The sequence below is a fragment of the Sorex fumeus genome, unplaced genomic scaffold, assembly GCF_029834395.1.
Source record: "Sorex fumeus unplaced genomic scaffold, SorFum_2.1 ptg000028l, whole genome shotgun sequence".
Classification (NCBI taxonomy): Eukaryota; Metazoa; Chordata; class Mammalia; order Eulipotyphla; family Soricidae; genus Sorex; species Sorex fumeus.
In genome coordinates this window covers 10,311,471-10,328,310 of record NW_026606085.1, presented here as the reverse complement: position 1 = coordinate 10,328,310, position 16,840 = coordinate 10,311,471, and the positions used below count along the sequence as shown (strand labels likewise).

Here is a 16,840-nt window from a genome sequence, read left to right as displayed (position 1 = left end):
AAATTTATTATTATTATTTAATCAAAGCACTGTGAGATAGACCCTTACAAAGATGTTCATGATTAGGTTTCAGTGAGTGTTCTGACAACCATCCATCCAGCAGTGTACATTTCCCAGCACTGGCGTCCCCAGGTTCCCTCCCATCACCCCCCCGCCCCCCCCCCAGCCTGCCTCTATGGCAGGTACTCTCTATTTCTCTCTCCTTCTCTGTCTCTCTCTTTCTCTCTGGCACAGAGTTTTTAGACAAAAAATCATCTGTTGCTGTCAATTAACCTCCAAATAACTGATGAGGAATGGGGTGAATAAGACAAAACCACAGAAGCCAACAAGATAGGTTGAGGGCGGGCAACCAAAGATAATAGTTGACATATACCATGGGTCAGACATACGCCAAGTCTCATACCAAACTCACTGTCACATATATCAGTTATCCCAACAATTTTACCATCACCATCAGCGTTTCAGATAAGAAAATCAAGAAGCAAAGAGACTCAATAACATGTCCAAGGTCACTCATCTGTCAGGGTTTAGGGAGAGGATTTGAACAAGATGCTCAGGTTCACAGCCCTGTTAGGGCACATGTTCTCCCTTTTTCGTTGCTCCTTTTGCTCTCTGCAGCCCCTGATCCCACTCTCTCCCCACCCCCTGCATCCCCTGCCCCAAATTCTCTTAAGAATACTATGGACACTGGATCTCCACTTGGGCTTTTTAGTTTAAGTCTAGTCAGAAACCACCTAGATCTCCACCAGCAACTATTAAAGCCGCCCAAAGGTTAAATAGTGCCACTCTCAAATACTTTCATTCTTTTATCAGGTAATTTTTGATAATTTTGAAGCATAGCTGCACTCACCTCACAGATTCTGTCCCAACCACTTCTGACTATTAGACTCAGGTAATTTGATGAAAATCCAGGGATCTATTTCTGAGACTCTGCCAGTGTTATCTCTGGTAGACATCATTTGCTGACTTACAAAGAACTCTTCCTTGTGGAGATATTAACTAGGACATGGCTGACTCCATCACTCCAATCTTGGACTATGAAGTAGACAGGCTGATTGATAGATTTCAGTTGCTTTATATTAAAAACTTTGAACAGCATTACCATGTTTATGAATTTAGATGATACATTTGTATTAAGTGACCTAGCAGCTGGAGTTCTCAGAGTAATATGGGAGGATGTGCTTATAATATTGATTATACATCTGACTTCCCAGGAGGAACAGGCAACAGCATTAATCAAAGGAGAATTTAATAAACTCCTTGGGAGAAGGTAGGGTTATGGTTTCATTATTTAAAAATTCAGTGAAGACAGCTGCAGTTGAACTTTCATGGGCATTAATCCAAATGGATCATCTGGCAAAGACAGGAAATTATTCCTTGTATTTTACAACTAATATGCCAATTTATTAATTTCCAAGTTCACATCAGCCCCACTGAGTTCATTTTCAGCTAAGAGCCGATTCGGAGGGTAAAACCTCACAAATTTGGGTTTTCATTCCAGCCATGGTAGCACCATTTGTTAAGGGATAATTGCATATCATTTTCTGTAAATGAGAGCATTTGGGTTTTAATAAAAATAAAGGCAGCACACTTTCTAGATACAGGGAAAAAGCCAAAAACAATTTTAAAAGGCTAAGGCCAATCACAAATAAATCCTTCAAACTATAATTAGTCAGTATTGAATTTCTCTCTGGTTTCTCCTAGAGGTAACTGAATGGTCAGATTCTTTTCCTTTTCAAAGTCATAGTGATAAAAAACTAAATGGAAAATGTTTCACTAATATATATTTCTAGAGACATGAAAGTGAGAGCCTATTTGATTTCTCATTGATAATAATTACCTTTCATCACTTCTACAATGCCTTTAAAATCATTTGAGAGGAAATTGTGATTCTTAAAAATAGTCTGAGAATGTTGCATAATATTTCTCCAGGCCTCAGAGATCTAGAATACTCTCAAGATTAGCATCCACCTGACTCCTACTTTATCGGTGGCAGGTCTCCGTGACCGATGCAGTCCCTGGCACACAAACTTCTCTCCTTCTAAGGGACTGTCGGATGCTGTTTGGATCCAACAGAGTCATGGTCACTTCTGTGGTGGAAACTGGAAATGGTTTTCAAGGCTCATCAGTATTGGCAGAAGTTTGTAGCTTTTCTGACAACCCCCTAGGGCAGCAGTCAGCCTCAGAACCACCAAAAGCCAATTCATTTTCCAAGAGAATGACCAAGTATGAATATTTGTAAACGGAGAGTTCTTTTAATTACAGAGAACCACCCCGATTTTCCTCTAATCATGCGATGCTCATTTGCATCCCCAGAAATTTCCCTAGAAGAAAAGGCTGGGGCAGAGTGTGGGGAAGGTGGGCTTCTGACCTCATCCCTCATGTCTGCACCTGTGTGGGCAGCTGGGTTAGCCTGAGCAGGATGCCCTGAAGCATGTGGTCATCCCCACACCCCTGCACAGCAGGGGGTTGCGGGGCTGCACTTGATATGGCATCTGGGCCTTTTCTTTCCGGTCCTGTGTCAGCCACCAGGGCTTCCCCAGTTCCTCTGGGCAAGCCTCCAGAGGAAGACTGATGACCACACACAGACCAGAAAGGCAGGTTCACTCCTCTGCTCTGCTCTTATGGAAACAAAGGGATGGTGAGCCGATGCATAAATGAGCTCACCTGGCTGAAGAACGAAAGGGCAGAATCAGTCTGATGGGGAAGCACAGTCTCACTGAGATCAGGCGGGCCTTGGGCAGACGCCTGCAGGTGGGCACAAGTTTCCACAAAACAGGGCAGGCTCGCCGGAAGGGGAAGGGACATTTTCTTGTATGCAATGTTTATTATTATTATTTTTATTTTTATTTGGGATTTGTCCCTCATCCCTCCCGTTGATCATTGATTTGCTCGAGCGGGCCCAGTAACGTCTCCATTGGAGACTTTGTTGTTACTGTGTCTGGCATATCGAATACTCTTGGTAGCTTGCCGGGCTCTCCGAGAGGGGCGGAGGAATCGAACTCGGGCTGGAGCGATAGCACAGTGGTAGGGCATTCGCCTTACAAGCGGCCAACACGGCCGACCCGAGTTCGATTCCTCCGCCCCTCTCGGAGAGCCTGGCAAGCTACCGAGAGTATTCGATATGCCAGACACAGTAACAACAAAGTCTCCAATGGAGACGTTACTGGGCCCGCTCGAGCAAATCGACGATCAACGGGAGGGCCTTTACCTTGTCCCTCATCCAGCAGTGCTACTCACAGACCTATGCTCAGGGTTCACTCCCGGCCACACCATCTGCCAGGAATTGAATGCCTGTTGCATGTGACATGCAACACAACTTCCAACATGCAACACAATGCACTGAGGAGGGGCTTCCCACGAAGAGGAAAGGAGATTGTGGCTCAATCAATGTAAGGTCTCATGGGGGCAGGGCTGGAGGTGCTGTTCCCAGGGGTTCTGCCTGGGATTGAAGTGTACCAAGTGCATGCCAGGCCTGTCTTAAACCCTGTCCCATCTCTCCAGGCTCTTCACAGTGGAGCCCGCCTGGGCCCTGATTGGTAAATGAGCCGCTGAAGCTACCCGGGGACTTTACAACCTGAAGCTCAGGGGGCCACAGATAAGGGCTCTGCTGGTCCAGCATTCCGCTTTTCCTTCTAGAGGCCACTTAACGGTGCTAAAATCCTTCTCATATTTACATATGATATTGCAAATCAGAAAATTTAATTAGTGAGCAGCACCAAATATCTGTTTGAAGTTTGGTGTGGGAACAAAGATTGACTCTGTTAGCATGTGACTGGTGAGGCAGCTCTCATGAGTCAATCTACCCCAGATAAATAGTGTTAGTGTGGAATGTGTCATGGAAGCAAACTCAGCGTCTTTGGAAGTCTGCATATTTCTTATCTCACTTGAAAGAGAAATCTCCAAAGTCAACCTGTTTCAAGTTTATGGAAATAGTAAAAACAACCCATGATGGAGACGATGATTCTACTTCAAAGTACAGGTTGATGCAGTGCTGATCCCTGTTATCTGCAAGGTGAGTTCACAAGCCATGTCCATCTCAGGTGACCTTCCGCACCTTGGGCATGATAGCTAGGTTGAAGACAGTTCAGTCATGGGAACATGTACTTCCTGAATAAAATGTGGACCTTGAAATATATTTTTGGTGTTATAAATAATAGAAAATATTATTCTGTACAGTTCTGGTGGGATAGTATAGGGTAGTGGTTAGATGCGTGAGTTGGAGTCAGACCAACTTGGGTTCAAATCCCAGTTGCCATTTTCTGTAGTGATAAAATGCTTTGTCCTTATTGCTGTCTAAGTTCATCATGTCGACCAGGACCATCCATGGTAACTCACAGTTCCAGAAGGCAGAATCTAAACGTTGGACATGGGAGTCTCCCGGTGGACGATTCCACAACAAAATAGACCACATCATATTCAATCGATGGTTTTGCCTGAGCGATGTCACTGTTGTCCCAAAATTTCGAACGGGATCGGACCACCGTCTCCTTCGTGCAAAATTCTACTTCACAGAGCGGGGAGAAAGGGCTGCAAAGTTCAAAAAGAGAACTCCAAGAACGACCACCAACTGGGAACTCTTTGGCACTATTGCGGCAACATGGGAAGATGCCATTGATGACAACATTGACGAGGAATACGATCGACTGGTTCAGCACCTCCATGAATGTGCGAGGAATGCCAAGAGAGAGATAGCCACAAAAAAACGCCTGTCTTCGAAAACTCTTGAACTAATTCGCCAGCGTGGTTTGGCGCATGCCTTAGGCAGCCGCAAGCTAACGTCCGAGCTCGCAAAGCAGTGTAAAGATGGATCAAGGAAGACCTCAAAGAGAGAAGAGCAGAAGTACTAGTAGATGTGGCAGAAGCTGGGAAAAGTATTCATAACGCCCGCCTGTCCTTCGCCAACTACAAGACCAAGATGACTGCCCTCCGACGTCCTGATGGATCCATCACATCCTCCAGAATGGCAGTGGAGAAGATTATCCATGACTTCTACTCAAATCTCTTCGATAGCCATGTCCACTTGCCGACATACCAAATTCCACAGGATGGCTATGTCGTTCCCAACGTTCTCCCTTCCGAAATCCGACACGCCATTTCGTCAGTAAAGAAACAAAGAGCACCCGGCCCAGACAAGGTCAGACCTGAACACCTGAAGAACCTGCCGTCAGTACTCATCAATACACTGGCTCGGCTCTTCACTTGCTACCTGTCTGAATGCAAGGTTCCATCCCAATGGAAAACCAGCAGGACCGTACTACTGTTCAAGAGGGGAGACATCCATGACATTGGTAACTATCGCCCGATCTGCCTATTGTCTGTCATCTACAAGTTGTTCACTCAAGTCATCCTAAATAGGATTGGCAGAACACTAGATGAAGGACAACCATGCGAGCAAGCCGGGTTCTGCAAAGGATTCAGCACCATTGACCATATCCACACGATATCCAAGCTCATTGAGGTTTCTTGGGAGTTCAAGATGCCGCTCTGTTTAACGTTCATTGATTTAAAGAAGGCCTTTGATTCTGTTGAGACGGAAGCGGTCATTGAAGTCCTAGCCAATCAGGGTATTCAAGCCCATCAAGATCCTCCATGAGCTGTATTGCGGATTCACTACCAGGATCTCACCATTCTACATCATCGATGTCAAGAGAGGGGTTCGGCAGGGTGATACCACTTCACTGAAACTCTTGAGTGCCACCCTCGAGAACATCATGCGACAACTGGAATGGGAAGGAATGGGAGTGAAGATAGATGGTCGGCAACTATACCACCTCCGCTTTGCTGATAACATTGTTTTAATAACACCAAACATCAGCCAAGCGGCACAAATGCTGGCCGACTTTGACCATGAGTGTGGAAAGGTAGGACTACAGCTGAATCTTACGAAGACAATGTTTATGAGAAACAGCCTCATCACTGATGCCCCATTCGCTCTCAATGGAACGGCCATCTCTGAATGCAACAGCTATGTGTACCTAGGTCGAGAAGTCAACATGACAAATGACCTGGCACCCGAGCTGCGCCGGAGGAAGAGAGCGGCTTGGAATGCCTTCAAGAGTGTCGAAGAAATAGCTAAGAGGACGAAGAACCTCCGGCTCCGGGCACATCTCTTTGATTCCACTGTTCTTCCTGCATTAACATATGCCTCAGAGACCTGAGCCCTACTCAAACAGGATGAGAACACTATTCAGGTCTCCCAAAGAAGAACTGAAAGAGCTATACTTGGAATATCACATTTCACTCAAATGAGAGAAAGAATCCGGAGTTCCGACATCCGTCGGTGATCAAGAATCAGGGACGCTGTCTCGTTTGCCAAGGTGTCAAAAATCAGATGGGCTGGTCACGTAATGAGATGTAAAGGTGACCGCTGGACTAGAGCTGTTACTGACTGGATTCCACGTGATGTCAAAAGACCTGTGGCCGCCCACCTACCAGATGGTCAGACTTCTTCATGAAGATCATGAACGATCGGTTTGAGGCTCTTTATGTTCCCAGAGCGAACAGATGCCATCGGGCTACACTAGCACGCGACAGGGACAAATGGAGACGTTACTGGCACCCGCTCGAGCAAATCGAGGACTAACGGGAAGTTAAGTGATTAAGTGATTGCTGTGAATTTGGGCACGTTACTTAACTTCTCTGAGCTTCAGTTACTGAAGTACATCAGTAAATCAGGGCTTTAGATTTCTACTTTGTATATGGTTGTAAACATTAAATACTATAAGGAATATGCCACAACAGCTGTTTCTGAAAGCATAGCAGAAAGCTATGCTGTAAGGTAAGGGTTTTCTGGGGGAAAATTTAATGATTTGGGGTGATTCTTTACTTTCTGATTATTGTTTGTTTTTGTGTTTTGGGATGGTATCACTCAACAGTGCTCAGGGCTTACTCCTGGCTCTGTGCTTGGGAATCACTCCCTGTGGGTTGGGGGGACCATATATGGTAATGAGGATTGTCGCTGGGTCTGCTGTGTGCAAGGCAAATGATTCTATGAAACTCTCTCTCCGGGCCCTGGTCTTTCTTGTGCTAAGGAAAACTGCTTCTTTTCATCAACATTTAGTGCAATAAAATCACAAGGCAGCATGGATTAGAAACTACATCCTGCATGAATCAGATACTAACCTTGTGTTTCTGTGCTCCAGTGGCCCTATCTGTTTCCTCCCATAAATTCATGGTACCCAAAAGGTAAATACTTCTCAGAGCTGTTACTGCCACACATGTGGACGCAATGGAAGTGAAAGGGGCAGTGGAGATGGACAATGGCTGTTGGAAGGTCAATGGCCAAGTACTACCTTGCATGGAGTGTTTGCAGAGAAGTTTCCAGATGGGGAGAAAGGAAGGGCTGGCTTTTACTTGGAGGATCCATGGAAATGCTGATTTAGAGCAGGAGGAGGATTGAAGAAGAGTTCATATCAGGGCTTAGCAGTATCGGGTTTGTTTCACTTAGTGAGCTGCATTTTTAAGTTAGAATATACGAGAGAGGGCTGGAGCAATAGTACAGTGGGCAGGGTACTTGCCTTCCATGAGGCAAACCTGGGTTCGAACCCCAGCATCCCAAGCACCGCCAGGAGTGATTCCTGAGTGCAGAGTTAGGAGTAACCTCTGAGCATTGCTGAGTGTGACCCAAAAAACTCCCCACATCACCCTGCCAAAACCTGTACAAATATACAAGAATCCAGAGACTTTAGGTAGGAAGCTGCGTTTCCATGTAGCATCACCTGGCAGTCTGCTGTCTGTGAAATGGGAATGTGCTTGGTGACATCTGATCTTATGTGGCAGTTTGATCTTGGGAGCCAAACTAAGGCACCATGTGATAGAAAATTTACAAATTAATGACTAGATGGAACTAGATGCTTAATTCTCAATTATAAGCTATGCAACTTTTAGCATTATCTCCATTTCAAATTCTAACTTACCTCCACTTCATATTCTCTTATCTGTCATGGGAGTAATAGCACCTCACAGAAAATTTTGTTGTGGGGATATAATGATGCCATATGTGAAGGCTTCAACAGAACCCTATCTAACACTTCATGCACCACCTTCAGGGCATGAGATTAGAAATATTTGCTGGTCACATAAAGAAGACTTAATAAATAAATTTACTTTACATAAAGTAAATAAATAAATTTACTTTACATAAATGTAGTGTATTAAAATATAAAATGAACTAATTTCACACCAAAGAGTTTTGGTTCAATATTCATCAAGACAACAGACTACACTTTGGGCAGAACTGATATCTTATTACTATGGAAAGATACAATGGGAACAATGGGAGGAGAGTGCTACATGGGAAGATACTTGCCGTATATTATAGGGAGTGATAAATGTAAAGCACTGTAGCACTGTAGCACTGTCCTCCCATTGTTCATTGATTTGCCCAGTAACGTCTCCATTGTGAGATTTGTTGTTACTGTTTTTGGCATATCGACACGCCACGGGGAGCTTGCCAGGCCTTGCCGTATGGGCGGAAAACTCTTGGTAGCTTGCCGGGCTCTCTGAGAAGAGTGGAGGAATCGAACCTGGGTCGGCTGCATGCAAGGCAAACGCCCTACCCACTGTGCTATCGCTCCAGCCCAAATGTGAAGCAAAACACATAAAGTGATTAATCTTTCAATGGAAACTATTAGGAAAAATATTTGGAAAAGATTTATCTGAGATGTGTGGTGGGATGTGTGAGTTTAATGTTCTCTCTGGCATATCTATATTTTTAAATATAGATACAATATCTTGTTCATAAACCAAAATATTGAAACGTTCAATAAAAATAGTAGGAAGAAAAAAAAACTGACCTCCTTCTGCTGAGCAGATGACCACGATCTGACTAAAGGGTCCGTCCCCTTTATTGTTGTAGACGCCAACCTTCACTTCAAAGGGGGTGAGCGGAGGGACACTCTCATCTCTATAAATGAATTTTGAGGCTTCGGAGGATGTCACCATCTTTTCCTTCCAACCGCGTGTACCATTGGGCCTGAAAGCTACAATGTAGCCAAAACCTTCCCCATTCTGAAATTCTTCAGATACTGGCTAAGGGAAAACAAAGCAATTAATTATGAATAAAAGAATCAGTTAAAAAATCCATTTCCTTTTCCATTCTGTAGTCCAAAAATTTTTGAATAGAGAAAAGAAGAATTTCAAATCTTTATATTCCAGTGGATGACAACACAGCCGTCTTTGGAAATGTACACTGTTTTAATGGTAAAATATATTTTTTAAAAAACCCCTAAATAGTACCAGCAAAAGTACTATAGGTACTTTTGGTCTTAGCAAAAGTATCAGGATATTGCAAAGTCTTTAGGAAAAAGAGATATGTTCCCCTTAGTCATGTATATGACATGCAGGTCCCTGGACATTTTGCTAGGATTTAACCTCCTGGGAAAACCAACCTCTAGGCTGGTGTTCAGAGAAACTGAGTCCCTGGCAAAGCTCGGCTAAGACCTTTGCAGAGAAAACCCTGAAGATATTCATGGCAAACCTTCTAACCTCCTAAAACCCCACCAATTGCCCCCTCCCCCCCATCCCTTCTGTGCTAATATGAAGAAATTGGGATTAGTATTTGTTCTGGAAGCATCTGTACAACGAGGCACATTTAACTTGTTAAATGCACATTGATGGCAAACCATCCAGAGGAACAATTGTATTGAGTGTTATCAGCCCTCGCCTGGCACCGCGTCTGACCCAGGGGAGACAATCAATATGTATTCATCCTTCTGAATTTTAATTTGAGGGGAAATGAAACCCTGAAAGGAGGAAGGAAGTGCTGTGTGCACAGGCGACTGGCTGTGTTTTCCTTTATCTACCCGAATTCGGTCCCGGGACTCTGACGCCCCAGTGCCGTGGCATTAGGAGGGGCTTAAGTCCTGAGAGAAAGCGCTTCAGAGGGGCTGCCTGCCATGCCACAGGCTGTGATCGGGCACCTGCACAGACGCTTCTGGGTATCTCAGCCCCTCGGTGCACCCTGGGCTGGGTGAGACAGCAAGTTAACAAGACAATGAGCCCCCGGCAGCTCAGGCTTTGGCAGAGAGAAGAAACAAGCCGGAAGCTTCAGGGGGGAGGAGAAAGAGGTGGATGGGGAGGACTATGGACACAAGATGTGCTCTAGAAGCTTCTCCTGGCCAAAAGAGTTTTCTTGTTCGTTTCCTCGTGTCCCTTAGCCACGGTTATTTGTTCCATTTGCTCCATGATTCTAAGTCCCTATTCTGAGGGGTCTGGAGGGACAGCAGGAAGTACGGCCACCTGACAGCCAAAGGGAGAGTGACCTCACGGACAATGAACACGCAGCTCACACCCCTTCTCTTTGCTCCCTCGGATCCTGTGGCAGGGGAGCCATGGGTCACCTGGTCTGTGGCCCCTGGGAGACTTCAGGACAGGGCCCAGGGGGAAGATGCGCTCCACATAGGCAAATGACTTGGGATGGCTGCTGCTGTCTCCCCCAGCGGGACACATGGGGCTGCTTGGGTCAGAAGGAATGTCACATCAGACGCAAGAACAGCAGGCAGAGAAGGCAGGTTTGAAGTTTCCAGACCCTAGACCAAGGGAGTCGATACGACAGGAGGAGACCTCAGGCCTGTGGGGAAGCCGACCTGGGGTGACCACGAGGAGAATGCGTGCAGGTGACCAATGCTGAGGGCATGGGCTCTTACCTCCCAGGCGATGACGAGTTCGTGCCTCCTCCCACTTCTCCCGCTGACATTGGTGGGTGCTGTTTTTGGAACTGTGGGCAGAAAGTGTATTGAGAGGAAGAACAGTGAGCAGGCGGTCACCTGATGCATCCACGAGACCCTTCTCATGTTCAGCCTAGATGAGTCCAAGTTGCAGTGGGCACACTGGGTACCAGAAAGACATAGCTGGGATGGTCCCAACTTCCCACTGGGCAGAGAGAGTCTGATACTTCCTTTCACAGTTGCAAACTGCCATTCTAACTAGTCCCCTAACTAGTCCTCTGTCAGTGTTCCTTGACAGTGAGGTCCAAGTCATGATGAGGCCTGCAGTTAAGAATATTAGCTAATGGTTCAGTTGAGTCCTACAAGTTTTCCTTTTGTTCTGAGGGAAATGGCGCTGGGGAATGGCTCAGTGCTGTCTCCCAGGACTTGCAGAGTCCCCGGAAAATAAATCCACAGGTGGGCAATGGCATCACTGCTTTCCCAGAATCTCACATGAAAATCAGGTTTTTTGCCTTTGCATAGTTCCAAGGAGTGAGAACCTACTTATATGAATAAACATTGAAAAAATGATCAAGATTGAATCTCTGCAACCTGCAAAATATATAGGCACCACCCTGAAACTTCTCAAATGAAGAACTATTAAAAGGATAACCATACCAAAGGAATAAATTTCCCCTTCACTGCACCAAATCACAAAATCTGCAGTTGAAAGAGAGCATGTTCAAATGAAGAACTGTTAAACGAAGAAAACTATTAAAAGAAATTATTTTCCAGGCTATGAGCTTGCATTAGCAATTTTCCACTTCAGCCTTGCCTTTGTACCCCAGCACAGGGTTTTTAAATGATATTGATATACTCATAAACAATAAATCTACTCCCATACATTACCTAGTGGGATGAAAGACTATTAATTACTGGAAGATATCCATACAGCATTTTATAAACCAGAAAAGCTGATATGGAATTTATATACCACTGCAAAGGTAAAACCTTCCTTTGGAGAGAATAGTCTATAAATATATAACAGGCTCCACTGGATTACGGGCCTTTCTTTCTTGGGGTCCACATTCCAGTGTCCATAAGTGCTTCCCTGCACTATCATGGGTCTCTCTTTCCATGTGCATTTATAGAGTGACCTCCCATCTTTCTTCTTGACTATTTGCTTGCAGACCAGTGGGAGTTTGTATGTGGTGTTCACTTGTGAGTTCGCTTAGAATTACGTGGAATTGGACCACTTTGTTTCATACTAAACAAACAAACAAACAAACAAAAAAAGCCAGAACAAACCTTAAAGAAATGAAAACTGAGAGAAAAAAGATGATGTAAGAGCAGAACTTGTGAAATTGTCCTCCTTTATAGAAACACCAAGCAAATCATTCATTAACTGGTGTCTGTCCTTAGCAACCACTGTAACTGTGGTGCATTAATGACTTGGGTCTTGAGACCCTCTCCTCAAACCACGTTGCATGTGGCTGTCCTCAGAGTCAGTCACTGGCTTGTGGTTTGCGTAAAGCACACAGGAAGGGGAGCTGATATCAATGTGTGTGAAAAGGGAAGGAGCCAAGATAAGGTTCCACATTCTCCTCCATGACAAATCTCACTACTATGGCATACAAATGAGATCAAACAAACATCAGAGTTAATTAATTGACAAAATACTGTTGCAGTTTCTCTTACTACACACACACACACACACACACACACACACACACATGCACGCACGCGCACACATGCACATTAGCAAAGTGAGCACTTATGCTACTTCACAGTCATCTTTGACCACTGATAAGAGACCTTACAAACAAGGGAATGTTACAAACCTTACAAACAAGGTCGACCAAACCACTTACATTGTTTATCACACTGAAATAACTACAGTCCACTCTGGATTTCTGCTATTTTACTTATTAACCCTGGAAGTATTTCTATTAAAAGTTAGATAGTTAAGAGATTGGTTTCTGTGCTATGGAGTCGTGGCCCTGCCGGAGAGCCGCTCGTGGGGGGCAACTGGTGACCTTGGTCGGGTGTGAAGGATGGACCGTAACGCCCCCCTTCCCATGAGGTCCCTGCCGCCCCCGACCCCCTGGCTCAAACCTGCTGTCCACAAGGCTCCTGTGCGGCCGCCGTCTTTCTTTCCAGAGAGGAGAGGGCGAATGGGGCAACACCCTTTCCCCTCCGGGCAGGCATGATGGCGCGGTTTAACACATAGTCCATTCGCTTTTCTGCTCCAAGCGGCTGGTTTTCTGCGTTAAGTCCTTGTGGGACTGCTTTATTTTAAATAAACCTCGGGTTTTATTTATAAACCCGAGGATTATTTAAAAGATTGGGAGAGAGTGAAGCTTGAGGGACTATGTGATGCCCCAGTGGTTTCACTCTTTAGTCTACTAAAGAATATTTAGGGCTTTTTTTTAAGTATATTTAGCAATATTTTCTTTCTTTCTTTCTTTCTTTCTCTTTTGATAAACTAAAAAGAAATTGGAGAACAAGTTGATGATAATGTTGGCATTGAGAAACCATGAAAGCAAGGTAAAAACTTCTATGATGTGAGTTGTTTCAATGTGGCAATTTTCAGGTCCAATTAGGCTTAACTGACTCAGATTTTATCATTTTTCTTTTGTTCTTTGAAATCAATCTATTGATTTTGTGAGTTTCAATAGCGTATGTGTATAGGCAACAACCATTCATTTTGCTTGTTTTCTTTTGGGGCCACATCTGCTGGTATCCAGGGATCACTCCTGGCAATGCTTGGCAGGGGATATGCAATGCCAGGGATTAAACTGGGGCCATCTGCATGTAAGTAATATCTCAAAAAGAATCTGTTTTAGGTATATGCACACCTGTGGTCACTGCAGTACTATGGAAACAACTCAAGTGCCAATGACAGATGAGTGGACAATGCTGTGTACACTTAGTTCTGAAGTTCTAAGTAAAGATAAGAAACCGTGTCTTATCTTTATAACACAGGGAGAACTAGAGGGGTCATGCCAGACAAAATAAGACAGTAGAAGAAAGACAAACACTGAATGCTCACACTTATATTTGAGCTTTTATATTTGGTATAAAAAGAAACAAAGCAAAAGAAGAGAGCCGTCCAGTGAAAATAAGCCCATAGATTTTGGTGACAGACTGAGGTTCCTAAAGGGGTAGGGAAATGGGCTGACAGGACCCAGTGGATTGTAGAGGGCAGATATCAGCCCTTTGATGTTGGACACAATATGGGGACATTGACTCCTACATGTAAAATCATTAACACTCCTGTGAACCAGTGCTGCCTCAATAAAAAGGTTTTTTTAATAGCCAAGGAAGGAAGGAAGAAAGGAAGAAAGAAAGAAAGAAAGAAAGAAAGAAGGAAAAGTATGGAAGGAGAAGTAAAGTATTTTTTCTAAGTTAAGGTCATAACAGCGATCAAAATGTTCAGAAACCATGTAATGAGTACACTATCATACAGCCTTTGTGACTCCAGGAGAGAAGATGAAGCCTTTCTCTTAAGAGCTCTGGAATATTCAGAAAAGCAAATGAACAACGGCTGCCACTTCCAGTCACAGCTGATTGGTGCTGAGCAAGAGTGCCGACTTGTGCTCCAAAGCTGTGAAGCCAGTTGTGAACTTCTTTCTAGCAATGAAAGACATATGTATTTATATTTTTAATTCCAAATTGACTGCTATCTCTACATTGAAAATTTGTTTCATTGTAGTAGACTTCATCAATCATTTAGTTTGATCTTTAGATTAGTTGCTGCTTCACCATCAACACTTGCATATTTAGTTTGCAACTTGATGGGATGGAGTATAGTTCTAATTCATAAACCTTATCAATTTACCTCCAATAGTACCAACATATTCCTGTCGCTTCCTTGTCTCTCTGTATTCATTGAACTACAGAGAGTTAGGACTGCCTTTCAATTGCACTTTGGCCAAAGGGAATGTTATGGCTGGTTTGATCTTTTCAGGCCACTCAAATTTTCTCCAGATTAGCAATAAAACTGTTTTGTGTGTTCACAGGAGAAGCGCACCTCATTTCCTTCAAGATTTTTTCCTTTGCATCCACAACTTGGACAGTAACCAAATAGTCACCAACAGAACCTAGTTTTTGGTCGAAGTTAGCTTTCGATATGCCTTCCCCATTTACCATTTTTAGGTTTTGATTTCTAGCAAGGAGTGTGCAACTCTTGTTTTACTCTAGCATTCAGAGGTAATTGCAAAGTTACCAGTAGCCTGATCAAAGCTATTGTGTCTCAGGGAAATGGGGGGGGGCACTAGATAGGGAGATAAATAGGGAACAGCCAGTTTGGGGTGCAGTCAGAACCCACACACTACTGACCTATGAAGTTTGCTGTTATATGGGCATGGTTCATAATGCCCTCTGACAATCACAACAGTAACATCAAAGACCATGGGTCATGCAACAGATGAATAATCCAAAGTCTGAAATATTGGGAGGATTACCAATATGTGACAGGGTAATGGAAGTGATTATGTGGCACTGATAGTTTGGGTTTCCACAGACCTTCCACTTGTGAAGAATACAATATCTGCCAAGCATGGTGAAAGCAGGTGTACTTGCACACAAATCACTATGTTGGATGCTTAACTGATGTGTAAGAGCCGATGTTCTCTATCAACAAAACTAGCTAGAACGAAGGAAACACAATCCCAGAAACAAACCCTTAAAGCTTTAGCAGCTTTCGCAAAGCACAGCTTCTACACTCACTCAGGCCACAGTACTCAGATGGAGTGCTCTATTTCTAACTGGCCCAAATCTCCCACTTGCATGCAAATAATCAGTGGAACCCATACTCACTCATTTCCTTCTCAAGGTGGTGGCATATAGTTATTTTCAAGTTGGTTGCATATATCTTAGCAGGCAATGCTTTGGAGTCCACTGATTTCAGTTATATCCTTATATTTACAAAGTGGCATATTTGTGATATATAGGAATCTAACTTACTTTATCAGGACACTTCTGGTATAAATGTTATACCATTCTTGTTTAAATCATGTTATGAATAATCAAACATCTAATACATGATTTTATTGAGTTCAGAGACATATGTTTGCTCATAATCAAAACATATTTTCAATATAATTTTGAAAGTCTGATTTTGATAAAGCATTTCCAGGCTTTTATTTCTCAGTCAGCTTTTGATAAATGTCATGTACTCATTAGCTTAGGGAATAAAGCTTATGTGCATGGTTAACAGGTTAAACTTTGATTTGTCTGAATTTCTTTCTGAGCAATGTTCTTCCATGAGCAGATAGTGTAATTAATACTTTGCTCACAACATGCAAGTGTCTGGCTGTTTTATTGCTATGTCTAGTATGGTGAAATGCAGACTATTGTCTCCTTTCACTTTATATACTAGAAGTATTTTTTTAACACCTCATGACCAAAATGTAGGGAAGCTACCTACATCTCAATATGCATGAATTCATACCAAAGGACCAAAGGACTCCTTTTAAGTGCAATAGTTTGAGCAAAATCAATCACATTAACAATATGCTTTAATTAACATTTAACTAAACAAAAGAAGACAGAGTGAAATCATTTAGAAAACTCTTTGTTTCCTTGAAAAATTTTCAGTATCTATTTCAGTGGATGCTTGCATGGCTCATTAAATAATAGAGCTTTATTGGAGAGCTGGGAGAGGGCATGCAATTTAGGAGCTTAATGAGAATTCAGCAACTTGTTTGGGAAGAAAGGTGCAGAGGAATGGAAAGAGAAAGCTGGTTGAAGCAAGAGCCATCTGAGTTTGAATGCCTTCTCAAATGATAGCCGTTGGCTAAAAACATCTCTTAATCCCTATGCCCTTTAGCTACCTAAAATGGAGATAATAATAGCATCTGCTTTCTAAAGTAATTTTCAAAATTATCAGTGTCTCTCAGTATACTTTTTGAGTATTTCCTTATATTCTTTTCTACTTTAGATTTAAAAAAGAGAAAGTGGACATTTTTCATGGTAGAACTAAAAGTCCACCACAAGTGCTTATGATCTGGAAAAAGAACCCATTTGTTTTTTGTTTCTGTTTTGGGGACATATCTGGCAATGCTCAGGTGTTACTCCTGGTTCTGCGCTCGGGGATTACTCCTGACAGGGCTTGGGGACCAAATGGGATGCCAGGGATCAAACTTGGGTTGGAAGGGCAAGTGCCCTATCCACTGTACTATTGCTCT

The 16,840-nt window shown here is 43.4% G+C and overlaps 1 protein-coding gene across 4 annotated transcripts in view; it reads right to left on the bottom strand.

Moving 5' to 3' along the window:
- CNTN5 (contactin 5) overlaps nt 1-16,840 on the bottom strand; it is an 863,350-nt gene that overhangs the window by 33,853 nt on the left and 812,657 nt on the right. For all 4 annotated transcript variants that reach the window (XM_056114781.1, XM_056114779.1, XM_056114782.1 and 1 more), the window contains 2 exons: nt 10,650-10,720; nt 8,799-9,033 (listed from right to left, as the gene is read on the bottom strand). In XM_056114781.1, the coding sequence (XP_055970756.1) occupies nt 8,799-9,033; nt 10,650-10,720 (306 nt within the window). The remainder of the gene's footprint in view (nt 1-8,798; nt 9,034-10,649; nt 10,721-16,840) is intronic.